Raw genomic sequence first — 21,933 nt, 5'->3', positions numbered from 1 at the left:
TATTTGTAGCTCTTACTTTGCTGTATATTACTGCTATTTACAGTTTATCTCTATCTATAATAATATTCGAGATAATAACCAAAAGCTGCAAAATTTTCTTAAAATTACCAATTCAGGGACAGCAGCCCAACAACAAGTTGCCAGATTGGTCTGAAAATATTTGGGCAGATTTTCTCTAAATGCTTTGGTTTAAGAAGTATGAGCCAAAAACGACATTTTACCTTATGTACTATTTTTAGCAATGTTGGCCATCTTGGTTCACGGGCAGGGTCATCGGACACATTTTTTAAACCAGATACCCTAATGATGATTGTGGACAAGTTTGGTTAAATTTGTCTTAGTAGCTTCAGAGGAGAAGATTTTTGTAAAAGATTACACAATTGACTATAAAGGGCAATTACTCCTTTTAAAGGGGTCAACTGACCATTTTGGTCATGTTGACTTATTTGTAGATCTTACTTTGCTGAACATTATTGCTGTTTAGAGTTTATCTCTATCTATAATTATATTCAAGATAATAACCAAAAACTGCAAAATTTCCTTAAAATTACCAATTTAGGGGCAGCAACCCAACAACTGGTTCTCCGATTCATCTGAAAATTTCAGGGCAGATAGAAATTGACCTGATTAACAATTTCACCTGGTCAGATTTGCTCTTTATGCTTTGGTTTCTACATTTTACCCCTATGTTCTATTTATAGGCATGGCGGCCATCTTGGTTGGTTGACCAGGTCAACGGACACATTTTTAAAACTATATACCCCAATAATGATTGTGGCCAAGTTTGGTTAAATTTTGCCCAGTAGTTTGAGAGGAGAAGATTTTTGTAAAAGTTAAAGACGACGGACGACAATGATGACGACGACGGACGCTGGAGGCAAAGTGATGAGAAAAGCTCACTTGGCCATTCGGGCCAGGTGAGCTAAAAAGTAATATCAAAATTAAAAAAGAACTGAATTACAGAAATCGTTTAAATTTACAGTTCATTTTAAAAACAAGAATGTGTCCAAAGTACACGGATTCTCCACTCACACTATCCTTTTCCATCTTCCATGGACCACGAAATTGGGTATTAATCTAATTTGGCATTAAAATTAGAAAGATTATACTATAGGGAACATATGTACAAAGTTTCAAGTTGATTGGACTTCAATTTTATCAAAAACTACCTTGACCAAAAACTTTAACCTGAAACTCCCACTTTCATTTTCTATGTACAGTGGACAGTGAAATTGGGGTCAAAAGTCTAATTTGGCTTTAAAACTAGAAAGATCATATCATAAGCAACAAGTGTACTAAGTTTCAAGTTGATTGGACTTGAGCTTCATCAAAAACTACCTTGACCAAAAACTTTAACCTGAACAGACGCACAGACAGACGAACGAACGGATGAAAGGACGAACGAATAGGTAAAAGCTTTAAAATAAGCAAATAAAAAAATGGGGTCACCGACCTCGTTTTCGATTTAAAACGCCATCTTTTTCACGGAATTTGGAAATTGGGACTTCTAGTCAATAGCAGTGTAATATTTTTTTTAAAGTCCGTATCCAATAAAAACTTGTCTGTTTTGTTAACCTAGTTGTTAATACAAACTATTTTAATAATATCACCCTTTACTGAATGGAAAATAATAATGATAAGTCGCTATAATAGTTTTCCCGCCTTTTTTTATTGTGAAATACCTATAAAAAAAATAAGTTTAAAAAAATTGACCAATAATTTCTCCATGAGTCTTCAATAGAATATGCGTTGTTTATATCTAAAATAAATAAGGAAATAAAAAGATGGGGTCACCGTAATGGAAAAAGAGATATTTCAAAAAAGGGGTTAACAATTTGAATTGGCGGGAACACATTGCGCCAATTCTAAAAACAACGTCGAAAGACGTTCGGCCGTTTTAGGCTATATTCTCACAAATTAGAGACAACCCAGTTCTCGTTATTTGCTGTTTTGTTGTTTGTTTGTTTTAAACTACGATAAATTCACAGTAGTCTACACATGATAGTACTTAGTTTTCAGTCAGTATCACAGACACGTAATATAAATGTGGTGGTTGGAAAACAATGCGTTGTACAAAAGTACACACGAATGCTTCTGTGAACATTTCATTTCAGGTTATTCATAGTGCTTACGTGTTGAACAGAAATTCTTTTTAAAATAGTGAAGACATTTTATATAATATCATTGTTCAATCAAAGTACATCTGAAAGACAAGACAGAATTTTGCTTCCGGTATCATGAATTTTATTTTCGTTTAAGAATGTTTTTTATTTTGATGATAATTACTTAAAATCATTAGAAATCTTAGACTCCGTTTCCAATAACAATAACAATAAAGATCGCCGATCTTTAGTATTGCAAAAATGAGAAAGATCGTTCTTCAATCGGACGTAAACATTCCATCCCCAGACGTAGTTTTAAAAGAACGATTTTTTTATGAACCGATTTTTCTTCAAGTGAAAACGCTTTAGATACATCGCGATCAACTTTTCAATCAATCAATCGATATAAAATTCCAAGTGTTTTATACACAACACAATTTAAGAATAATGTTTTTAATTAAAATATCAAAACATACTAACTCTACACATAATAATAATATAAACTGTAACATAACAGTACATATCTTTCTACATTGGATGACTATTAACATTATAATACATTATTGGCTTTCTTGGGGCTACTCATTCACTTAAAAAATTTGCTTTAATTTTTTAAAGCTTATCAAAATATGAGAAAAATAAATATTTCAAACTAATCAAAATATGAGAAAAATAAAAATTCCTTAAACGATTAGTAAAAATTGTTCCTGAGGCGATCCCCAGGAATGAACCTATTTGTTCCTCGGCAGGAATGAACCTAGTTCCTGGGGCGATCCCCAGGAATGAACCTATTTGTTCCTCGACAGGAATGAACTTAGTTCCTGGGGCGATCCCCAGGAATGAACCTATTTGTTCCTCGACAGGAATGAACCTAATTGCTTCTGGGCGATCCCAGCGTATTAAAAATACTACTTTAAAATACCTATTTGTTCCTCGACAGGAACCTATCTGATGTATTATTGAATTGGGGGAGTATGATTCCCCTGGAATTAAAAAGGCCAAATGAAATGAGTTCATAAATGAAAGAATGAAAGCCCCCAAGAAATAATAATGCTAACAAATACAAATGTAAAAAAAAAAAAAAAAAACAACATTACCAATACAATAATTTCAAAAATGACACATTCTCTGTTGTGCTTTAGAAATAACCCTCTTATCAGTTCTTATATATCTGATATAACAGTCTGATGACCATCTACCGAGTGTTTGTATGATATGATCTTCAACTCCGGCTGCTGCCGCTGAAGTAGCGGCACCAATTCTGAACGAGTGACCACAGAAATCACTTTCCCTATAACCTAAACGTATTAAAAGCTGTCTTAGATAGTTAATGAATGTTGCCCTGGATAATGGCCTACTTAAATCAAGTTCACTTTCAACAAATAAAGGAAAGTTTGCTAAAGCTCCCATCTGTAAGCGATACTTCAAATACTTGTTCATAATATACACTGGTCCAAATATATCATTCTCATTTATAGTTATATCTACTCCTAATCGAAAAGGGTCAGTCTTAGATGTTCTTAGTTTTAGCACAAATTGATCATGTAGTAGGCTGATCTCAACATCATCAATTATAATGCAGTTCAGATAATCATCCTTAGTTTTGCAGGTGAACTCTCCACATCGAAGAAAACCAAAAAATGCTGTCAAAAAAGCACACTGCAGCATTAGATCAATGAACGGTGAGAAAACACCTGTTGATAACAAGTTGCATAAACGTTTTAACACCTCTGAAGTTATAGGCAATCTGTTCCTAGAAACATTGTTTTGTGATTTCTTAATACCTCGCATGATATACGGAAGTCTTTCTGTTCCTGCTGTAGGGTCATTATGACCTGCACGCAAGTAGTGGTATCATACTCCGGCTATGTACATTTTAATAGTATCATGTTGCAGATTTTTACTATTCTTACAATGAGTTGCGAAGTAGATTAAATGGTCCTCTGAAATTGTAGGTAAACAAATAAAGGAGCACTGTATCCCGCTCATATTCATGAATGTTATAAAACTCTGTAAGGCTGATCTGTATGTTTGTTTAGTTCTCCGACATAAAGACAAGTCCCATAAATTACGTGCTTGTTGTTCTAAAACATCATTATGTGGGAAGGCAAGAGGCAAGGCACTGGTATTTCTTCTGCTTCGGGTGCTAGTATTCTGAATTTCTGCATCTGATAACGAGAAAGAGAGTCCGCAACATTATTGTTAATACCAGGAATATGTTGAGCATGAATAATAAAATGGTGTGTAGCCGCATGAAAAGTCAACTTTCTCATAAGTTTCATGATACTCTTAACTTTAGACCTGCCTTTGGAAATAATGTCAACTGTACTCATATTGTCGCAATGGAACAAAATACGCTTCCTGTTCCAGTTATGACCCCACAAAACACAAGCCATGACTATGGGGTACAGTTCAAAAAATGCCATAGATGTTTGCTCATCCATAACTTCTAAAGGAAAATCTCCCTGAAACCACTGATTTTTATAAAAACCTGCAAATGATTTTTGTGTAGCATCAGTATATAGTTCCATATCAGCGGCTTCAGTTATATTGTCGTTAATGAAAAAAGATACACCATTCCATTTTTTTTAAAAATAACAACCACATATCCAAATCTAATCTACAGTCAAGATTTAATTGTATTCGATGGTGAAGTTTCTTTACCTTGGTTGATAAAGCAATAAGATGTGACACAAAGGATCTTCCATGTAAAATAACTCTTGAAGCAAAATTCATGTGTCCTAAAAGACTTAGGATTTCTTTCTTTGTACAATGTTTGCGGTTGCGAAAAGTCTCAATGAACTCACAAATTCGGTTAACTTTTTCTAAAGGTAGACGGGCTTCCATCAATTCGGAATCTAAAAATATACCTAGGTATTCCATAACTTTACAAGGCCCAACTGTCTTTTTAGCTGATAGAGGAATTCCTAATGAATCAAATATAGACAACAAAGTTTCTTTGGTCTGAACAGCGTCAGCGCTCTGTGGTTCAATTACTAAAAAATCATCTAATAAATGAAGAATGTTCCTTATACCGTAATTGTTAGTAGCTATCCAACACACTGCTTGCGAAATGTTGTCAAATATTTTTGGACTTGAACGTGATCCAAAAACTAATTGTTTGAAAAAATAATAATTGTTGTTCCATTTAATACCCTGATAAGGCCATAAATGAGGAGACACTGGAATAATTTTAAACGCATCGGTAATATCGGTTTTTATTAGCCATGCCCCTTGTCCTAATTTTTTAATGATTTCAACTGCATCATCAATTTTAACATAGCGTAAAGAAAATTCCTCCTTATCTATTAACTCATTTAAACTAGGATTAAGTTCATCATCATGTGGCGCAGATAAATCTACTATGAGTCGTTTCTTTTTTGAGTACTTGCCTTCGGCTACTCCAATTGGATTAATACGGAAATGTTTATACGGTATATTGTCAAATGGTCCGCATAAGTAACCTTTCTGAATTTCAGTATCAATTAAACTGTTGACACTCTCTGGCTGCAAAATTGCTGATAGTAAGTTTTTGCATTCTATAGAAAAGTCAGGCAAACTTCTTAATCCTGTATGAAAACCATGTTTTAACCCATGAATCAAGTAATCAGTAAATTTTAAATCAGGATGATTGATCAATTCATATTGTAATCTGTGAACGTTGATAGGTGTGAATAATGATAGATCATAATTTTGTGTCTTATTTACCTCTTCCTGAACATTTGCGCCCCACTCTTTTGGGGCCCTTCCTCGTTTTTTGACCCATGGCATTCATTTTGTGAGTGGTCTTTCTTACATAAAAGACATATGTGAAGATTGTTACACTTTGCATAGGTGCAACCTCTCTCCCCATTGTAATTGTTGCATACTTCTCTACCATTATGATAAACTCTGGATCTACCATAAGTGTCAGACTTATTGCCCTTTGTGGTTGGATAGTTGAGCGTACCCATAGTACCTTCCTTATGAACTAAAGAGGGACAAAATACTGTAAGATGAAGTGTGCTATGACAATGTTCACAAGTGTTAGGCCTAAGATTGGCAAAAATGTTACAAAATAATGCATTGTTTCTCACAGACCAATCAACCATGACATTGTTATAATTCAAATGTGCCGCAGCTTGTAGAGAAAACTGCCTGTGATACTCATAAAATCCCCTGCCACCATATCTGGTAGCCATATCCACTATATCTCTTTCATAAAGGTCAAGTTCATTCCGCCTCTGGGAATATGCTGAACACATCACATTCTTATAGATACTAAATGCTTGAACAAATTCCCCTATTGACAATGATCTATTCAATCTGGGATCCGGTTTATTGGGATATGGAAACTGTTCAATGTTATCACTGCACAGGCCAGCGTAAAAAGGTATTAACAGGGATGCAAGATTAACGTCCCTACCTGCTGTAATGTTTTGTCTTAGTTGAGGGGAAATAGTTTCCACCAAAGGCAGTGATTCTGCAGAATACCCGTAACAGGTACGTTTGTATCCTCTTGTATCAATTTCTCGAGCCTGGGCTTCACTTCCTGCAGCGGCGGAAGGAACATGCCTGTTGAAGGACGATGTCTGAAAGCTTTGCATAGCTGATTCAATGGAATAGTTCCCTGTAGAACTGGGAGATGTGATTGGAACTGAAGTACTAGTATTTTGAATTGGTTGACTGCCGTCGACAGAAGCAGTTACAACTGGAGAACTTGAGGGTACGAGCTGACTTGTACTGATATTGTTATTTTGCGGAAGATTGTTTGATAAAACAGTTACTTTATTATTCAAAGAAATAACATTCTGTTGTAGACTTTGAACATTGGAAGACAGTTTAGACACGAGATCTACTAAAATTGCCGTTCTGTCGTTATTGTTATTGTTTACATTTGGTGTTGCATTCTGGGATCGCGCACTACTCTCTTGATGAACTGCTAACATGGTGTCATGGCCGCCGTCGCTTACGTCATCTACACTCGAAGTCGATGGTCTCAATAAACGAACTAACGCCATTCTCCTAGCATTAGTTGGAAATGTTATGTTTTTAGATATTAACTCGGAACGGAGTCTATTTACAGTCCAGTTTTCCAACAGTTCTGGATCATAGGGTGCCTGTCTCTTCCTACCTTGGCGTTTAGGACCCATATTGTTCACAATTGAAAATTAGCGAAAATATCTAGTCTGTCAATACTCAATAGATATCCAAAACTATTTCCATGTCAATTAAATGTTAATGTTTCGATACTGGATAAATTTCCGAACTATATGATTGATAATAGCTAATTGTACTTGCATCCGATACATTGATGCGTTCTCTCAATTTCATCAACAATACTCTAACCCCCCTCTAGGGCACTATTCCTAATAATATAAAAATAGATGTTATGTAAATGCCTAAGTATAGACTAAGATAACTGCCTGCTGAAATCGTTGATGACAGATGCATTGTATTGTGTATAAACTATAATTTAATAAATCAAATTTCCTTTTATGTAGATATGAAAATAAATCTGCGCATGGTCAGTGTAAAAATGTTTTCAGTGTTTATTCTCAAATGATTTGACAAAACGTGCCATGGACATAATAAAAACCAAATTAATATATTCGACGTTTTTTGCGTCATTCTTCTGAAAATATATTAATAAAAAAAGAAAATGTGGTATGATTGCAAATAACACAATGCTCCACAAATGACCAATTGACACTGGAAAATATTAACTATGGGTCACCGTACTGCCTACAACAATGAACAAATCCCATACCGCATACACAACTATAAAAGGTCCCGAAAGGACAAATGTAACGCAATTCTAACTAGAAAATAAAAAAAAAAAAATTAATGAAAAACAAATGTGTGACTCTTTTGCAAACAACAACCACTTTAAATTACATACTCCTGAGTTGAGACAGGACTCGTTACAGCGCTTGACTGATACCGTTACTTATTCGTTCCTTATACGTTGAAACACATTGCACCTATTACGAAACAAATCTTTTAAATTGTTTTCTTGTCTCTGGTGTTAGCTATAGGTTCTTAAAAGTGAAATATACCTATTAGCGCGTATGTTCCAGTTTTAGCGTTAGACCGATGACCTGCTACTTATTCGCTTACAATATGCTTGTTATAGGTCGCACCTTTTTTGTTCTTGTCTCTGATGCTATATATTGGTTCTAAGAGATAAAATAACCCTATTCTAAGGCGTAAATACTCGTTTCAGTGCTCGACTGATGCCCTGTTACTTATTCGTTCCATATTCTCTTACTATACGTGTGATATTCGGTGCACCTTTTTAAAACAATATCTTTTCAATTGTATTCATTCAGTATTTTTTTTTTCTGTAGATTACTCATCTTCAAACGAAATGAGCGTTATAAGTAATTTTTTTCTGACAATTCTTTTTTTTTAATTACTTATGACATGTTAATCAAATATAATATTAATAAATGCAGAAGCATATAATTATCTAATGAACCAAATATTTCCTTATTCAATTTTTTACGATTTTTTGTCAACGAAATGGTTAGGCTGATTATTTTAGATATGCAATATATACTAAATGTAAACGCACAAGTTCTTTTAAAAAGATCGATAACGCGAGATGCTCTTCAGAGATCGATTTTATTTCAATTCCGTGCAAGTGTTAACGGGGTCTAATTAACACCATTTCTGTTTTGATCACTCATCCTTAGGCATCTATGAATATCGAAATATTCCGTAATGTTGCTAGAAACTCAGTCTAAGTATACTCATACAGCTGTCATACCGTGAGTATGAATAAAACCTAGTCCGACCTCTTTTCTCAAATCTCCTTTTAATTATTTTTTTCCCATATGCATTCCTCTGTAATTCTTCATTCCGACATCTTTTTAACACAGACACGATTATGTTTTTTTAAACAAAAAATGCGCACCTTATACATAAATATCAAACAATCGGGACAAACTCGGAATGGTCATATAAAAAAACCTACAATGTTAGAAGATTATATGTTAACTTCTCTAGATGTACTTTGTTTTACATGTATGCGTCATTAGGTTACTGTTTTGTTGGTGTTTATTTGAAATCTAATTATCATATTCATGTAAAAATGTAAGTGCAGTACACATTCAAAATACGTCAGTGCAATTTGCCATATCCATACCTATTGCTAAAGATACAGTGAATTTTGAGGACATGATCAGAAAGATTGATGATTTTCGTACTTTCTTAATGATTTGTAAAATATCAATGTAATTAAGAACCTACAAAAGTCTATACATGTAGAAAATTAAGGAAAAAAGTATTATATTATAATTTGATTGGCTCATCTTGTTGTCGAGTATCCAGATTCTATTTCGTTTCTTTACGGTCATTTTTGTGTATTTTTTGTTGTTAGATTGCTGTATTATAGTTGACTCTCTTTTCATTCTCATATTTTATCCAATTCTGGTACATGTCTATTATTTAAAAACAATTTTCATTTTTTTCTCGGCAAATTAACCTATCAAAACGATTGTCACTCTCTCCATCGGCTCAAAGAGGAATAACTCTAATAAACGTTTCCAGTTCGCGGAAACCGCGACGTCATAAACCACTGACGGCATAGTACTGTTGCGCTTGTATATGTGCATAAACAATAGAGGGATTTGTCTTTAAGTACTTTTCACTCTGACATTATTATAGTTTGTCCTAATGTTGTACTGTTAAACAACTGTCCAAGGATAGGGGAGGGTTTGGCGCTAGCAATCTTGTTCAATTCTGCAAGATTTCCTGTGTGCCTGTCCCAAGTAAGGAGAGGTTATTCACTGGTTGCCATTTTTTGAGGTATATCATAAATGTTTTTTTGTTCATTGTTTTGAACATAAATGAGGCATCTGAATTGCTTTAAATTTGTCATTTCAGAGGTTTTTTTATCTGGCTAACTATACGGGACAGGTTATGCTTATTGTTGAAGGCTGTACAGTGATCTATAGATGTCTAAAACTTCTATGCCATTTGGTCTCTGATGAAAAGTTGTTTCATCTCATTTCTATAAATAGTTTTGGTTTGCCATTTCAAAGAAGTTTACAACACATCACACGTCAATTTCTAATCCTAATTTGTAAATTTGAAACACTTTCAATTTTTTCTTGTAAATCAAATTAAACACAATTAGTTAAATCTAACCTGGGCATGTATGTTTTTCTGTTGTTGGTTTGCTACTTTATAACGTAGATAATCAGCCAGACTTTCATGATGTTGTTCTGAGAAATATGTGTTAAATATCTGGTCATCATTGAGTTCTTCTTTAAGTTCTACCACTGCTGCGGGAGTAGCACACCATAAAAGGATACCTTCTGCATCTTTTAGAATCTAAAGAAAAACATTTCTATATATAGTCGAAAAGTAACTTAATCAGTACATCAGAAAATCTTTATAAAATTGCAAATGTCCATTCAATAATAATAAAGTGAAATATATTGAGCAGCAAAAAATATAGAAACCTAAAAAATTTATGACTAAATAATTTTGAATAAATTGAATAAAATTAAGTAAGACTGATAGTTCTATCAATTGAAACTTCATTTAAATACTGTTTTCCTGAATAGATGTGTTATGATACCTCATTTTCCATTTCTGGTATAGCCGGGTCACTACACTCTCTTTCATGACAGGCATACAGTATAATAGCAGCACAAGTGTCGTCATGGTAACCCATAAAAACATCTCCAATTTGTCTGCTTTCTTTCCTATTATGAAAAAATATCTTTCCCCATTATCTATTTCTTTTCCAACCAGTTTGGAAAAAAAACCAAAGACATTCATTTTTCAAACTTTACATAAGGTGTTTATTAAATTGTTGCAGAAATGCACCTATGATGACAAACAAGCATGTTTTATGCATTACTGGGTTTTATCTCATTGGTGTGTATCCTACATATCATTTTAGTATGCAAGAATTTGGAATTAATTTATCTCCACTTATTTTAGAATTTTGAATTCAAATAATCAAATATCTGTGAAATCCCAATACACTTTTGAATGTTTTAATTGTTGGATTGCTTTTTCCTCAGTGCATATCAAAGGAGTAGGGTCATGAAGGGTTAATATTGATATTTTTCTAAATAGGGCCAAACAATTACAAATTTTACATAGAAATACTTGTGATAATACTATTAATACAAAAATGTATTTGGATGACACCATCCTTTAAAGTTTATGAATCTATGACCCCTAAAATAAACATTATTTTTGTATTATAAGGTAAATTTTGGTAAAACATTTTCATAATTTTAATTGTTATTGGCAAAACTAACCTAACCATCCAAAAAGTTTTTATATAGATATTGATGACTTCTATATCAGAATTGGAATCTTTTAGAAACAACACATTTTGGATTGTAGGTGGCGGCCAAGGTGTTACTAAAACACTTCGGTCTGAAAATTGCACAAAATCATCATATTTTGACAAAATGTCCAAAGTGGGGTTACGTTGGATACGGTAATATTATTTACTTTTTATGAGAAAAAAAAACTGATTTATTTTGCATGAAGACTTTTGAAATAGACCCATTAACGAACCAAATTGTGACCGTTTTGGTGTTTTGTGATATTGATATTTTAAGCCATTTTGTTTCATAAGTGAACCTTGTTAATTCTGCTTTTTATCATTCATTCAAACATTCAGCAGTCAGATGAGATTTATTAGACCTTGTTATATAGTGCAACGCAAATAAAGAACAGAGTATAACAGTAATGAACTTACTTTTGCCTAAAATCTCTCATACGCATAGGAACTTTGACCTCACAGAACTGCTGTGCCCATTCCTGTAACTTGACCGTGAGTTGTAGATGAGAAGGTGTCAGCATGGTTTTCAGTGATAAGAAATGTTTCTCCAGACGATTGATCAGGGGTATTGGAAACTTGTCATATACAATCTGTTTCTCTGCTACTACAATCAGTCTAAAAAAGAGAAAATTACCATTGATATTTTTAACCCATTAAGTTGACTATACACTTGGCCAACTACTGCTTATCTGTCACAAGTCAGGTGCAGGGACAAGAGTGGTGTATTCAGAACGGGTGGGGTCATGCATTTGAATGGGGACAGATGGTTGGAACCCCCCCCACTTATCCTGGGTTGGGAATCTCCCCTTTTTAAAATGACTGGATCCGCCCCAACAATTGCTTGAGACATTGAAATATTTGAAACATGGTCATAAGTGGCAACTTCTGTTTCTACATTTAATATGATTGTCTATCAATTTTTTTATTTTATACAAATAAAAAAATTAAACTTCCACTTAAGATTCTTACGTCTTCTCGTATTTCAGCATTATCCATATTTTCATAAACAGTCATAATGTAAAAAATTAAATTATATCCAGTTACTTATTTGGAAAAACTCTTTCTTTTTTTTTTTTATCCATGACGACGTAATCAAATTCATGTCATTTTCATTAGTAACATCTCGGACCCCTTTAATTTCTAGCAAATTTTTTATATCACTGGACTCCATTGAGAAAGGAAATTATCAGTCAGCAAGATCAAAGTAAAATTTTGTAAAATAGCGATAAAATAAGATATTTACCTGAACTTTCTGTGTACCCTACATTTCACTCGATGTGACCCAAGACCTAAGTCTACATATCTCTCTCCTCCAAACTCTACATAATACTGTAATAGACAAGAATTGTTATTATTGCATAGCAATATAATATTTCCCACAGAAAGTAACCAAAAGTTAGCGTGCAATAAATTCTAATATTGCACTACTGCAATCAATCTTCAAAATTCATGACGTCATCAACGACAAAATCTTAGTTTAAACCATATTTTACTTTCAAATATTATATTGCTATACAATAAAAGGGTTATTGCATGAATATTGGGGAATATTGTCCCTCGTAGAACATATATTGCACTCGCAAGCTCGTACAATATAAAATTCTACTCCGGACAATATTCTCCAATATTCATACATTAACCCTTTAATATATACACTTGAACCTTAAAAAAAAATCCTTTTATTACTTACATAAGTAACACGACCCGTGCCAAACGTGGAGCAGGATCTGCTTTCCCTCCAGGAGCACTTGACATCTCTTTGGTAGAATTCATGTTGCTGAGTCGTAATGTTTCTATGTTGTGTTTTGTATACTGTTGTTTGTCTTCTAATCAGTTTTCATTTTTTACCATGACATTGTCAGTTCATTTTCAACTTATGAGTTTGAATGTTCTTTTGGTATCTTTTGCCTCTCTTTTTAGATGTCTTATGTCTTTTTTTAAAAGTTTTTAAAATGTCATTCATTAGTTTTTTGTCAAATAACTACACAGCTACTTTTGCATAGGTACTATTTCTGTACCAAAAATCTGTACTACTGGAAATCTACTTTTAATATTCAGTACTATTTTGTTACTTTAAAATTATTGTAATATTAAGGTACCTGTATTTTATAGTACTTGATTTGTACTTGAAATTTAAATACTGCAGATTTATTGTTACACGGTTACATGTTCAGCATTTTGAAAGTTTGTCTTGTTCAAATAACAATAATTTATGATGTTCAAACATGAAATACTGTGATCATTATTGGTATTATTTCTGTACCAATATTTTAGGTACAAATCAAGTACTGGAAAACACAAGTACCTAAATATAACAATAATTTTAAAGTAAAGAAATAGTACTAAATATTAAAAGTAAATTTCTGGTACTACAGATTTTAAGTACAGAAATAGTACCTAAGCAAAAGAAGTCACATGTGTTCAGTATACAGGTAAAATGAAAAAAAAAACTAATTTTAATTGAAAGAGACTTAATATTTTAACAGTAACCATGTCTTCTCAAAATTACATAGAAAACAACTTTCTTGTAACAATTTCCTACCTGGTTAAGGGCATCGTAAAGACTTTCATACAGATTCTCTAAGTTCAACAGAATAACAGTGCTGCCAGTCTCCATACAAACTTTGATACGATTTATATTTCTACACACCTAAAACAAATTCTTTCTACTGTGTAAAGTTGATTCAAAATCAAATCAATTGTTTAAATGAGTAAGTTTAGTTTAAAGTTTAGTTCTCAATCAATCTGAATAACCAAGATGTGAAGCATATTCAACAATATCTATGGTATTCTTCATTTCAGTGTTAAGTTAGTTCTTTGCAAATATTATATAACTCAATACAATTTAATTCAGTAGTTTTCTAAAGCATCAATAAAGGTAAAGAAAAAATCTTCTTTAAAATAACAAAACATAATTGTTGTGAGTTTTTTTTCTTCTCATTTTTTCATAATCATGGTCCTCACCATATGCATATGGTCTATAAGGGATATAAATCATGTTGAGCAAAAAGGGTGACAGTACCCCATTACATTCAGTGCAGACTTATGATACAGACATACCTGGGTATATTCTTGGTCACTAGGAAAACTACTACCAAATATAACAACTGCATTCTCCATGGTAAATATTTTCTGTTGTAATATTGTCAGGGCTCCATAGTTCTCAGTCAGTAGTAAAAGGTATCTGGTCTCACTGGAAAAATAAAAAATAATGGACAAAAATGAAGGCTGCCAATAACTACATACAATAGCTGTTTCCAGACACTGATTTTAACATATACTGTGGATTTATTATTATTCATTGGATACCAATATTCATGGGTTTAAAGGGTACAGGTGAACCACGAATTTAAATGTTCAAAAAACTACAAATTCCTTTAAAATTATACCGCAGAACCACAAAATCACATATCCACAAAAATGTAAGGTTTCAGCAAACATGGAAAATTGGTACCCACAAAAAATAAATGAATGCACAGTATAGTGTTGGTTTAGCAAGGGCCATTATAGCCAAGGAACCTTTAAAAATATAAATGTTGTGAAAAAAATGTCCTTTCCTTTGCAAGTAAATACTGATGATTAATATGAATTAAGAAGGCCTCTGAAATTCTTTCAGGTTTTCTGTTAGATTGTTGTTACATACACCTTATCACTATTTGTCTGCTATTACTGGAAATCACAAAGGTTCCCATAAAATTCTGACGTCATAATACAAAATATCCGACATACCCAACATTTCATTTGATTAAATCTGACATACCTGATAGATGTGTCTTCGCCTGTCAGACAGGCCTGGATCATTCCTGCTGGGGTACAATCTGGATCATTTTCTCTTCGCTGGAAATATTCCATAAAAGCTATATCACATAATGGTATCACAGATATTGACTTTAATTATACTGTTTAATTCAGCTCCTATATACTTATATATCCACAAAAACAAATTTTGTGAGTTAATCCTTTTTCAACTGATTTTTATAGTTCCTTCTTATGTTGTACTGTTATACCACTGTCCCAGGTAAGGGGAGGGTTGGGATCCCGCTCACATGTTTAATTCCGCCACATTCTGTAAGTATGTGCCTATCTCAAGCCAGGAGCCTGTAATTCAGTGGTTGTTGTTTGTTTATGTGTTGCATATTTGTTTTTGTTCATTTCTTGTACATAAATTAGGCCGTTAGTTATCTCGTTTGAATTATTTGACATTGTCAATTCAGGGCCTTTTATAGCTGACTATGCAGTATGGGCTTTGCTCATTGTTGAAGGACGTAGTTGTTAATTTCTGTGTTATATTGGTCTCTTGTGGAGAGTTGTATCATTGGCAATCATACCACATCTTCCCTTTTTTATATTTGATTTGTTGATGACTTGTTTTCAAATTTAAGAATTTTTATGTTTTTCTGAATACCATGAAATTCAATCATTTCTGCAATATAGCAAATCCAGTAGAGCTCTTTGTGACACTCTTCTCAAAAAGAAAATCTCTATTGTCTTTCATTTAAATTCTCTAGAAATCATACCCGTAGCCAGGGGGGTTCGGACGAACCCCCTCTTGAAATCAAATAAGCACTGTTAAAGTCGAGTTCATGAGTCCAATCCCCCTTGGAAATTCCTGGCTACGGGCCTGGAAATTCTGTTATTTAAGAGCTCCATAGTTTATATATCTCCGTTCTGTTGTCTTATGCACTTTAAAATAGTACAAATGGTTATATTCTGTAAATTATCTTAAATAGCAACCTAATTTTTGATTATATATAGTAATTGTGTTTTGTACTTAATGGTATGTCAGGGATAATTAGACAGTTGTCAGTTGATCAGGTTTTTTTTTCTTTTACTTTCATATATAAATCAAATCATTCTTTCCAAAGTATAAAAAGCATCAATTGTACAAACATATTTGTAATAACAATCTTATAATCAACTTAAATTAGGATTGATCAACTAATTCTTGTTGTTAAAATACCTTATCATATTTGTCCACTAGATGTGCCAACTTTTTACAGAAAATATCAACTGGTTTAACATTCTCTAATCCTCCAAAATTTCTCAGTATGGAATGCTTTAGTTGGAACCATGTTGGCTTCCTCTTTGATTCTGACACAAAGCCATATAACATCTTCAGTAAACTAAAATAACAAGAATGCATTAGACTTTGTGATAAGCATGGCCAATACTTTAAAAACCAATGTATAAGAGACAAGACTATATATTTTTTGCCCTATAATTTTTATACATATAGTGTGTTTTTGCATCTTATTAATATCATTATCTATTATCCAAGAGTTCCAAATGGCGAAGATGAAATCATCCCTTTCGTAAATTTTACGGACGCCATCACGAGTTGGTTGACCGTTATGGAATAACTGTTTCACAAATGATATCGGATATGTTCCTTATGTCGTAACTACAATCCCCTTCCCTTTCATGAACGTGACTTTCCGAATTAGACTATTTACCGGATTTGTTATAACATAAGCAACATGACCGGTGCCACATGTGGAGCAGGATCTGCTTACCCTTCCTGAGAACCTGAGATCCTTTTGGTGGGGTTTGTGTTGCTTATTCTGTAGTTTTCTATGTTGTGTCATGTGTTCTATTGTTTGTCTGTTTGTCTCCTTTCATTTTACCCAGGCGTTGTCAGTTTATTTTCGATTTATGAGTTTGACTGTCCCTCTGGTATCTTTCGTCCCTCTTTTATCATCATTACTTTTTGTCATAGTAGAAGTTAATCAGTGGACAAATAGTCTATTTGCCAATTCCTGTAATTGACCATGTAATTAGAGATCCCTTTTTTTGTTGTCTTCCTTATGACGGGCATAAATTTCTATTGACAATGGAAAGCTAGGGGAAACAGCAAATTTACCTGTGCGTAATGTGAGCAACCTTTACATTTTTTTAAATCTTTTAATTACATTAATTTGTTGTTTAGTTAAATACTTTTGTCACCAGAAGTTACTTTTCATGAAAATTTAGATAAACAGTCGATAAACAGACTTTCAACTTATCATGCTTTGCATTGGCAAAAACCAATTTTGACCAGTATAGAACCAGTCTTCGATTGACAAAGGGAAGTAATTTGTTTGTAGGTGTAATAATAAAATCAAATTGGTAATTGGCAAATGGACTATTGATGTGTACATCTTCTGTGCAGGTAACTACTGAAAGACAAAATAACCTGTCATATTTACCTGTAAAAGTCTCTAAGACCAAAGAATTCCCTCATCTCTGTAGAGGCCTCTTTAAACAAAGCCAAATAAGAATCAGCCATTGGGTGTATCATTGGTTCTATGTATTTCAATACTTTCTGTTTCTTTGTTGAACATATCCCTCTAATATTACAAACAATTTCACATAATTCAGTTAGATTTATCCTCATAGAGGAATACATGATCATGACACAATTCAAATTTTATTTGTAAATCTATAAATTGTTTTGTACACAGTACATGTTTTACATTTACATATACTCAAGAGCTCTATTTGACTTTAATGCCCCATTTATGGGCATTATGTTTTCTGGTCTGTGTGTCCGTACGTTCCTTCATCAGTCTGTTCATCCCTCTGTCCTGCTTTAGAATAAAGGTTTTGGTCGAGGTAGTTTTTGATGAAGTTGAAGTCCAATCAACTTGAAACTTAGTTAACATGTTCCTTATGATATGATCTTTCTAGTTTTAATGCCAAATTAAAGATTTACCCCATTTTCACAGTCCACTGAACATAGAAAATGATAGTGCGGATGGGGCATCGGTGTACTCAGGACACATTCTTGGTTTTTTTATAGAATAAGAAATAAAATGTATTCCCAATCAATTTTACCACAAATCCCTATGCTTGATGACCTTGAACTTTGTATACACGAAGAAGTTACATTCAGAAACTTGTTATACACAAAACAAATACTGTGTCTTAAGCTATAATAAATGGAGATAAAGATGATACCTCCACTTGCATATAACGTTTTAAAGGGACATAACTCAAGAACAGAAAAAGTGATGAACCCAAATTTGAACTTGATCAGAATTTTGTGGTTTCATAACACTTGGTTGAGGCAAAACAAAAAACTAATTTTGAGACGAATAGATGAAAAAGGGTTACACTTAATGCCCCCTCTGCTGCAGCGGGGGCATAAAAAGGAAAGAAGCAGTCATATAGTAATCAGGTGTTTACATTTATGTATGATCTATATACATACTTAGCACTTTCAATAAGTTCCGTGATATCAGGAACTTCTCTCTGTACCAGGATACCTCGATTCATTTTAGCTGGATCCAGGGCCCAGTTTGATATACCAATGAAAGCAACCTGCAAGTATTAAAGAAAATATATAATGAGCTAGGAAAATATCAGCACTTAATAGATATAAACCAAAACTAACTCAGCATGGTATTAGCAATTTAACCTGCCAGGCTTCCATTCTTTGACTGTCAAAATATTCATATAAGATTTAGAATATTTTATTTTATTTCCTTTTATAGTTTACCTACATACTTACAATGAACTTTCACTTTCAGTTGCTATTTATAACGTTACTTACCATTTTAACATTGTGACATTAAATTTTTTCAATAAATTTCAGCAGCAGTCCCTAAAGTGTTGTTGTTATAAGACTCTCTACATTTTATGTTTTTTATCACAACAACCCTGCATACCCGAGGTATCCACTTTATGGACTTTACCGTACTACAGATTCACCAGGCGTTGGTTCACTTTCGTTTGTAATTTATTTTATTTAAAGTATTGAACATAGTTTTTAGGGTATGAAGCAATTATGTAAGTTAAGTACACAGTTTTAATTTTGTCTATTCATATCTAAGCAGTAAACAAAAAATTTACCTTTTTATATTCTGCTGGTTCTTCATCGTCAGGGCAACCATCTTCAAGGAGCGGATGTAAGGTCTACAAAAAGTATTTATAAACTGAATTGTACATTAAGGGAGTTCGCTTCTCAGTTTCAGAGTAATTTACTTTTCAAAACATTAGTTTATATTGATAGGGAATTAATAAAGGAATTCAAAGAGCAAAAAAAATATATAGGTCACCGTGCTTGTTTTCGAGATATAAGCAATTGAAATTTTGGCGGGAAAATATTCTCTCTTGACTTTTCATAGCTTTATCATTGACAGGTTGAAGTTCTTAAAAACTGTTAAAAAGTAATTAAAATTTTATAAGACTTTTACAGATGGCTTATCATTATACATGTAAAAGATTTACAAAAACAAAAATGGGGGTCACCGGGCAATATTTTTCAAGGCATTCAAATGGATAAAACCAGAGGATTCCGAAAATCTGACAAAAAATCCAAAACATGACAAGCCAGCTTCCTTAAAAAGATCATGGTAATGTTTTTTTGCTGTTTAGGATCTGATAATAAAGGGCTGCGCTTTAGGGCATGATACGCCCGTTGCTCTTTTAACTTGTCTTTTATGCTTTAAATGAATTTATATGATCAACTAGAAATATATATACAAATCAAAAGGGATGTTACATTAATATATTCACCAAAGTTTCATAAAATCCCCCTTTTTTAAGTATAAAAATTCTTTATTTAAGAAAACCTAAAATCTAAAATTTATAAAAATGGAAAGGAAGCTTATGTCAATAGATATAAACAATTTATCAAAGTTGCATAAAATTTTGTGAAAGTGTTAGTTATTGTCCCAAAAATTTGAAAATCCCCCATTTTTTAAGCATAAAAATTCATAACACGGAAATGTAAAATCTGAAATTTATAAAAATTGAAAGGGAGCTTACATCAATAGATATAAACAATTCACCAAAGTTTCATGGACATTGGTGAAAGCCTTTTTAAGTTATTGTCCAAAGTGTTGAAAATCCCCCTTTTTTTTTATGAATAAAGCCCCATAAATCCAAAACTTAAAATCTGAAATTTATAAAAATTGAAAAGGAGCTTACATCAATAGAAATAAACGATTCAACAAAGTTTCATGGACATTGGTGAAAGCCTTTTTGAGTTATTGTCCGAAGTGTTGAAAATCCCCCTTTTTTTTATGAATAAAGCCCCATAAATCCAAAACTTAAAATCTGAAATTTATAAAAATTGAAAGGGAGCTTACATCAATAGATATAAACAATTCACCATAGTTTCATGGACATTGGTGAAAGCCTTTTTGAGTTATTGTCCGAAGTGTTGAAAATCCCCCTTTTTTTATGAATAAAGCCCCATAAATCCAAAACTTAAAATCTGAAACTAAAAAAAAACGAAAGGGAGCTTACGTCAAAAGATATAAACAATTTACTTAAGTTTCATGGACATTGGTGAAAGCCTTTTTGAGTTATTGTCCGAAGTGTTGAAAATCCCCCCTTTTTTAGGAATAAAGCCCCATAAATCCATAACTAAAAATCTGAAATTAAAAAAAAACGAAAGGGAGCTTACGCCAATAGATATAAACAATTCACTTAAGTTTCATGGAAATTGGTGAAAGTGTTTTTGAGTTATTGTCCGAAGTGTGGACGACGGATGGACGGACGGACGGACGGACGGACGGACGGACGGACGGACGGACAGACGGACGGACGGACGGACAACGGTATACCATAATACGTCCCGTCTAAAAGACGACGGGCGTATAAAAACTGCTCAGTATGAAAAAGTAGACTGAATTCTGCTTGTATCTAAAGGTAAAGGTAACTGCACTGGTTTAATTTAAAATAAAAAAACTGAAAAAAATAAGAAGTACTATAATTACCTTCAAAGGCATTCTGGGAGAATCTTCAGCCAGACCAATCTCATCCAATACAACAATAGACACAAATCTATCTAATGGTTTACCTTTCTGGAAGTTAGCACATTGTCTGAAGGTACCCACTATACCTTCTGGTACTGACAGATGACTACATTGGAAAGATACCATTTGTACCTGCAAAAGTAGTCAGAGCATAGATTTAGACTATATACATGTACTGTGGTAACAGCTGTTGTCGTGGACTATTCCAAAATTAAAACCAATTGGACCATAGACACACTATTTTTTGGACCCCAACCATTCATAATAGAAGATTTTCATGATACTTTTTATTCTTACAAAATTCTTAAGAAGTACCTTAGTACAACCACTAACAATTAATAAATTTGAGAACATCCCATTCTTTCACGACCATCAACTTTGGAATATCATAAACAAGAGTGCACATGCTGAAATGTCTCACCTTCTTTACTCATCATTGATATTATGTTGATAGTCCTAAACATAAACCTTTACTTCAACTATAACATAAACTTAACATGATCCAAAAAATGAGGTCAAGGTCATATAAACCAAAAAAAAAATACATGTACAACTAACAATCATGCAATACACTAAATATAGTTGATCTATTGCTTATAGTTTCAAAGAAACAGACTTAACCAAGAAAACTTAACATTGACCAATGAACCATGAAAATTAGGTCAAGGTCAGATGAACTATGTCAGGCAGACATGTATAGCTTATAAACCTTTCATACAACAAATATAGTTGACCTATTGTTTAAAGCCCAAGAAAAACAGACCAAAACACAATAAATTGCTTCGCTGAGTGC

At 33.0% G+C, this 21,933-nt stretch overlaps 1 protein-coding gene across 1 annotated transcript in view; it reads right to left on the bottom strand.

Moving 5' to 3' along the window:
• The window catches only part of LOC139525343 (E3 ubiquitin-protein ligase rnf213-alpha-like), a 163,452-nt gene that overhangs the window by 53,121 nt on the left and 88,398 nt on the right, over window positions 1-21,933 (bottom strand). Inside the window, exons 51-62 of the mRNA XM_071320553.1 lie at window positions 21,102-21,272; window positions 19,228-19,290; window positions 18,587-18,696; window positions 17,583-17,723; window positions 16,358-16,520; window positions 15,158-15,234; window positions 14,458-14,590; window positions 13,940-14,047; window positions 12,641-12,726; window positions 11,815-12,012; window positions 10,672-10,798; window positions 10,236-10,421 (exon numbers count right to left, since the gene is read on the bottom strand). Of these exons, the coding sequence (XP_071176654.1) occupies window positions 10,236-10,421; window positions 10,672-10,798; window positions 11,815-12,012; window positions 12,641-12,726; window positions 13,940-14,047; window positions 14,458-14,590; window positions 15,158-15,234; window positions 16,358-16,520; window positions 17,583-17,723; window positions 18,587-18,696; window positions 19,228-19,290; window positions 21,102-21,272 (1,563 nt within the window). The remainder of the gene's footprint in view (window positions 1-10,235; window positions 10,422-10,671; window positions 10,799-11,814; window positions 12,013-12,640; window positions 12,727-13,939; window positions 14,048-14,457; window positions 14,591-15,157; window positions 15,235-16,357; window positions 16,521-17,582; window positions 17,724-18,586; window positions 18,697-19,227; window positions 19,291-21,101; window positions 21,273-21,933) is intronic.

The sequence above is a fragment of the Mytilus edulis genome, chromosome 5, assembly GCF_963676685.1.
Source record: "Mytilus edulis chromosome 5, xbMytEdul2.2, whole genome shotgun sequence".
NCBI classification, from domain to species: Eukaryota; Metazoa; Mollusca; class Bivalvia; order Mytilida; family Mytilidae; genus Mytilus; species Mytilus edulis.
This window is presented reverse-complemented; position numbering and strand designations above follow the sequence as displayed.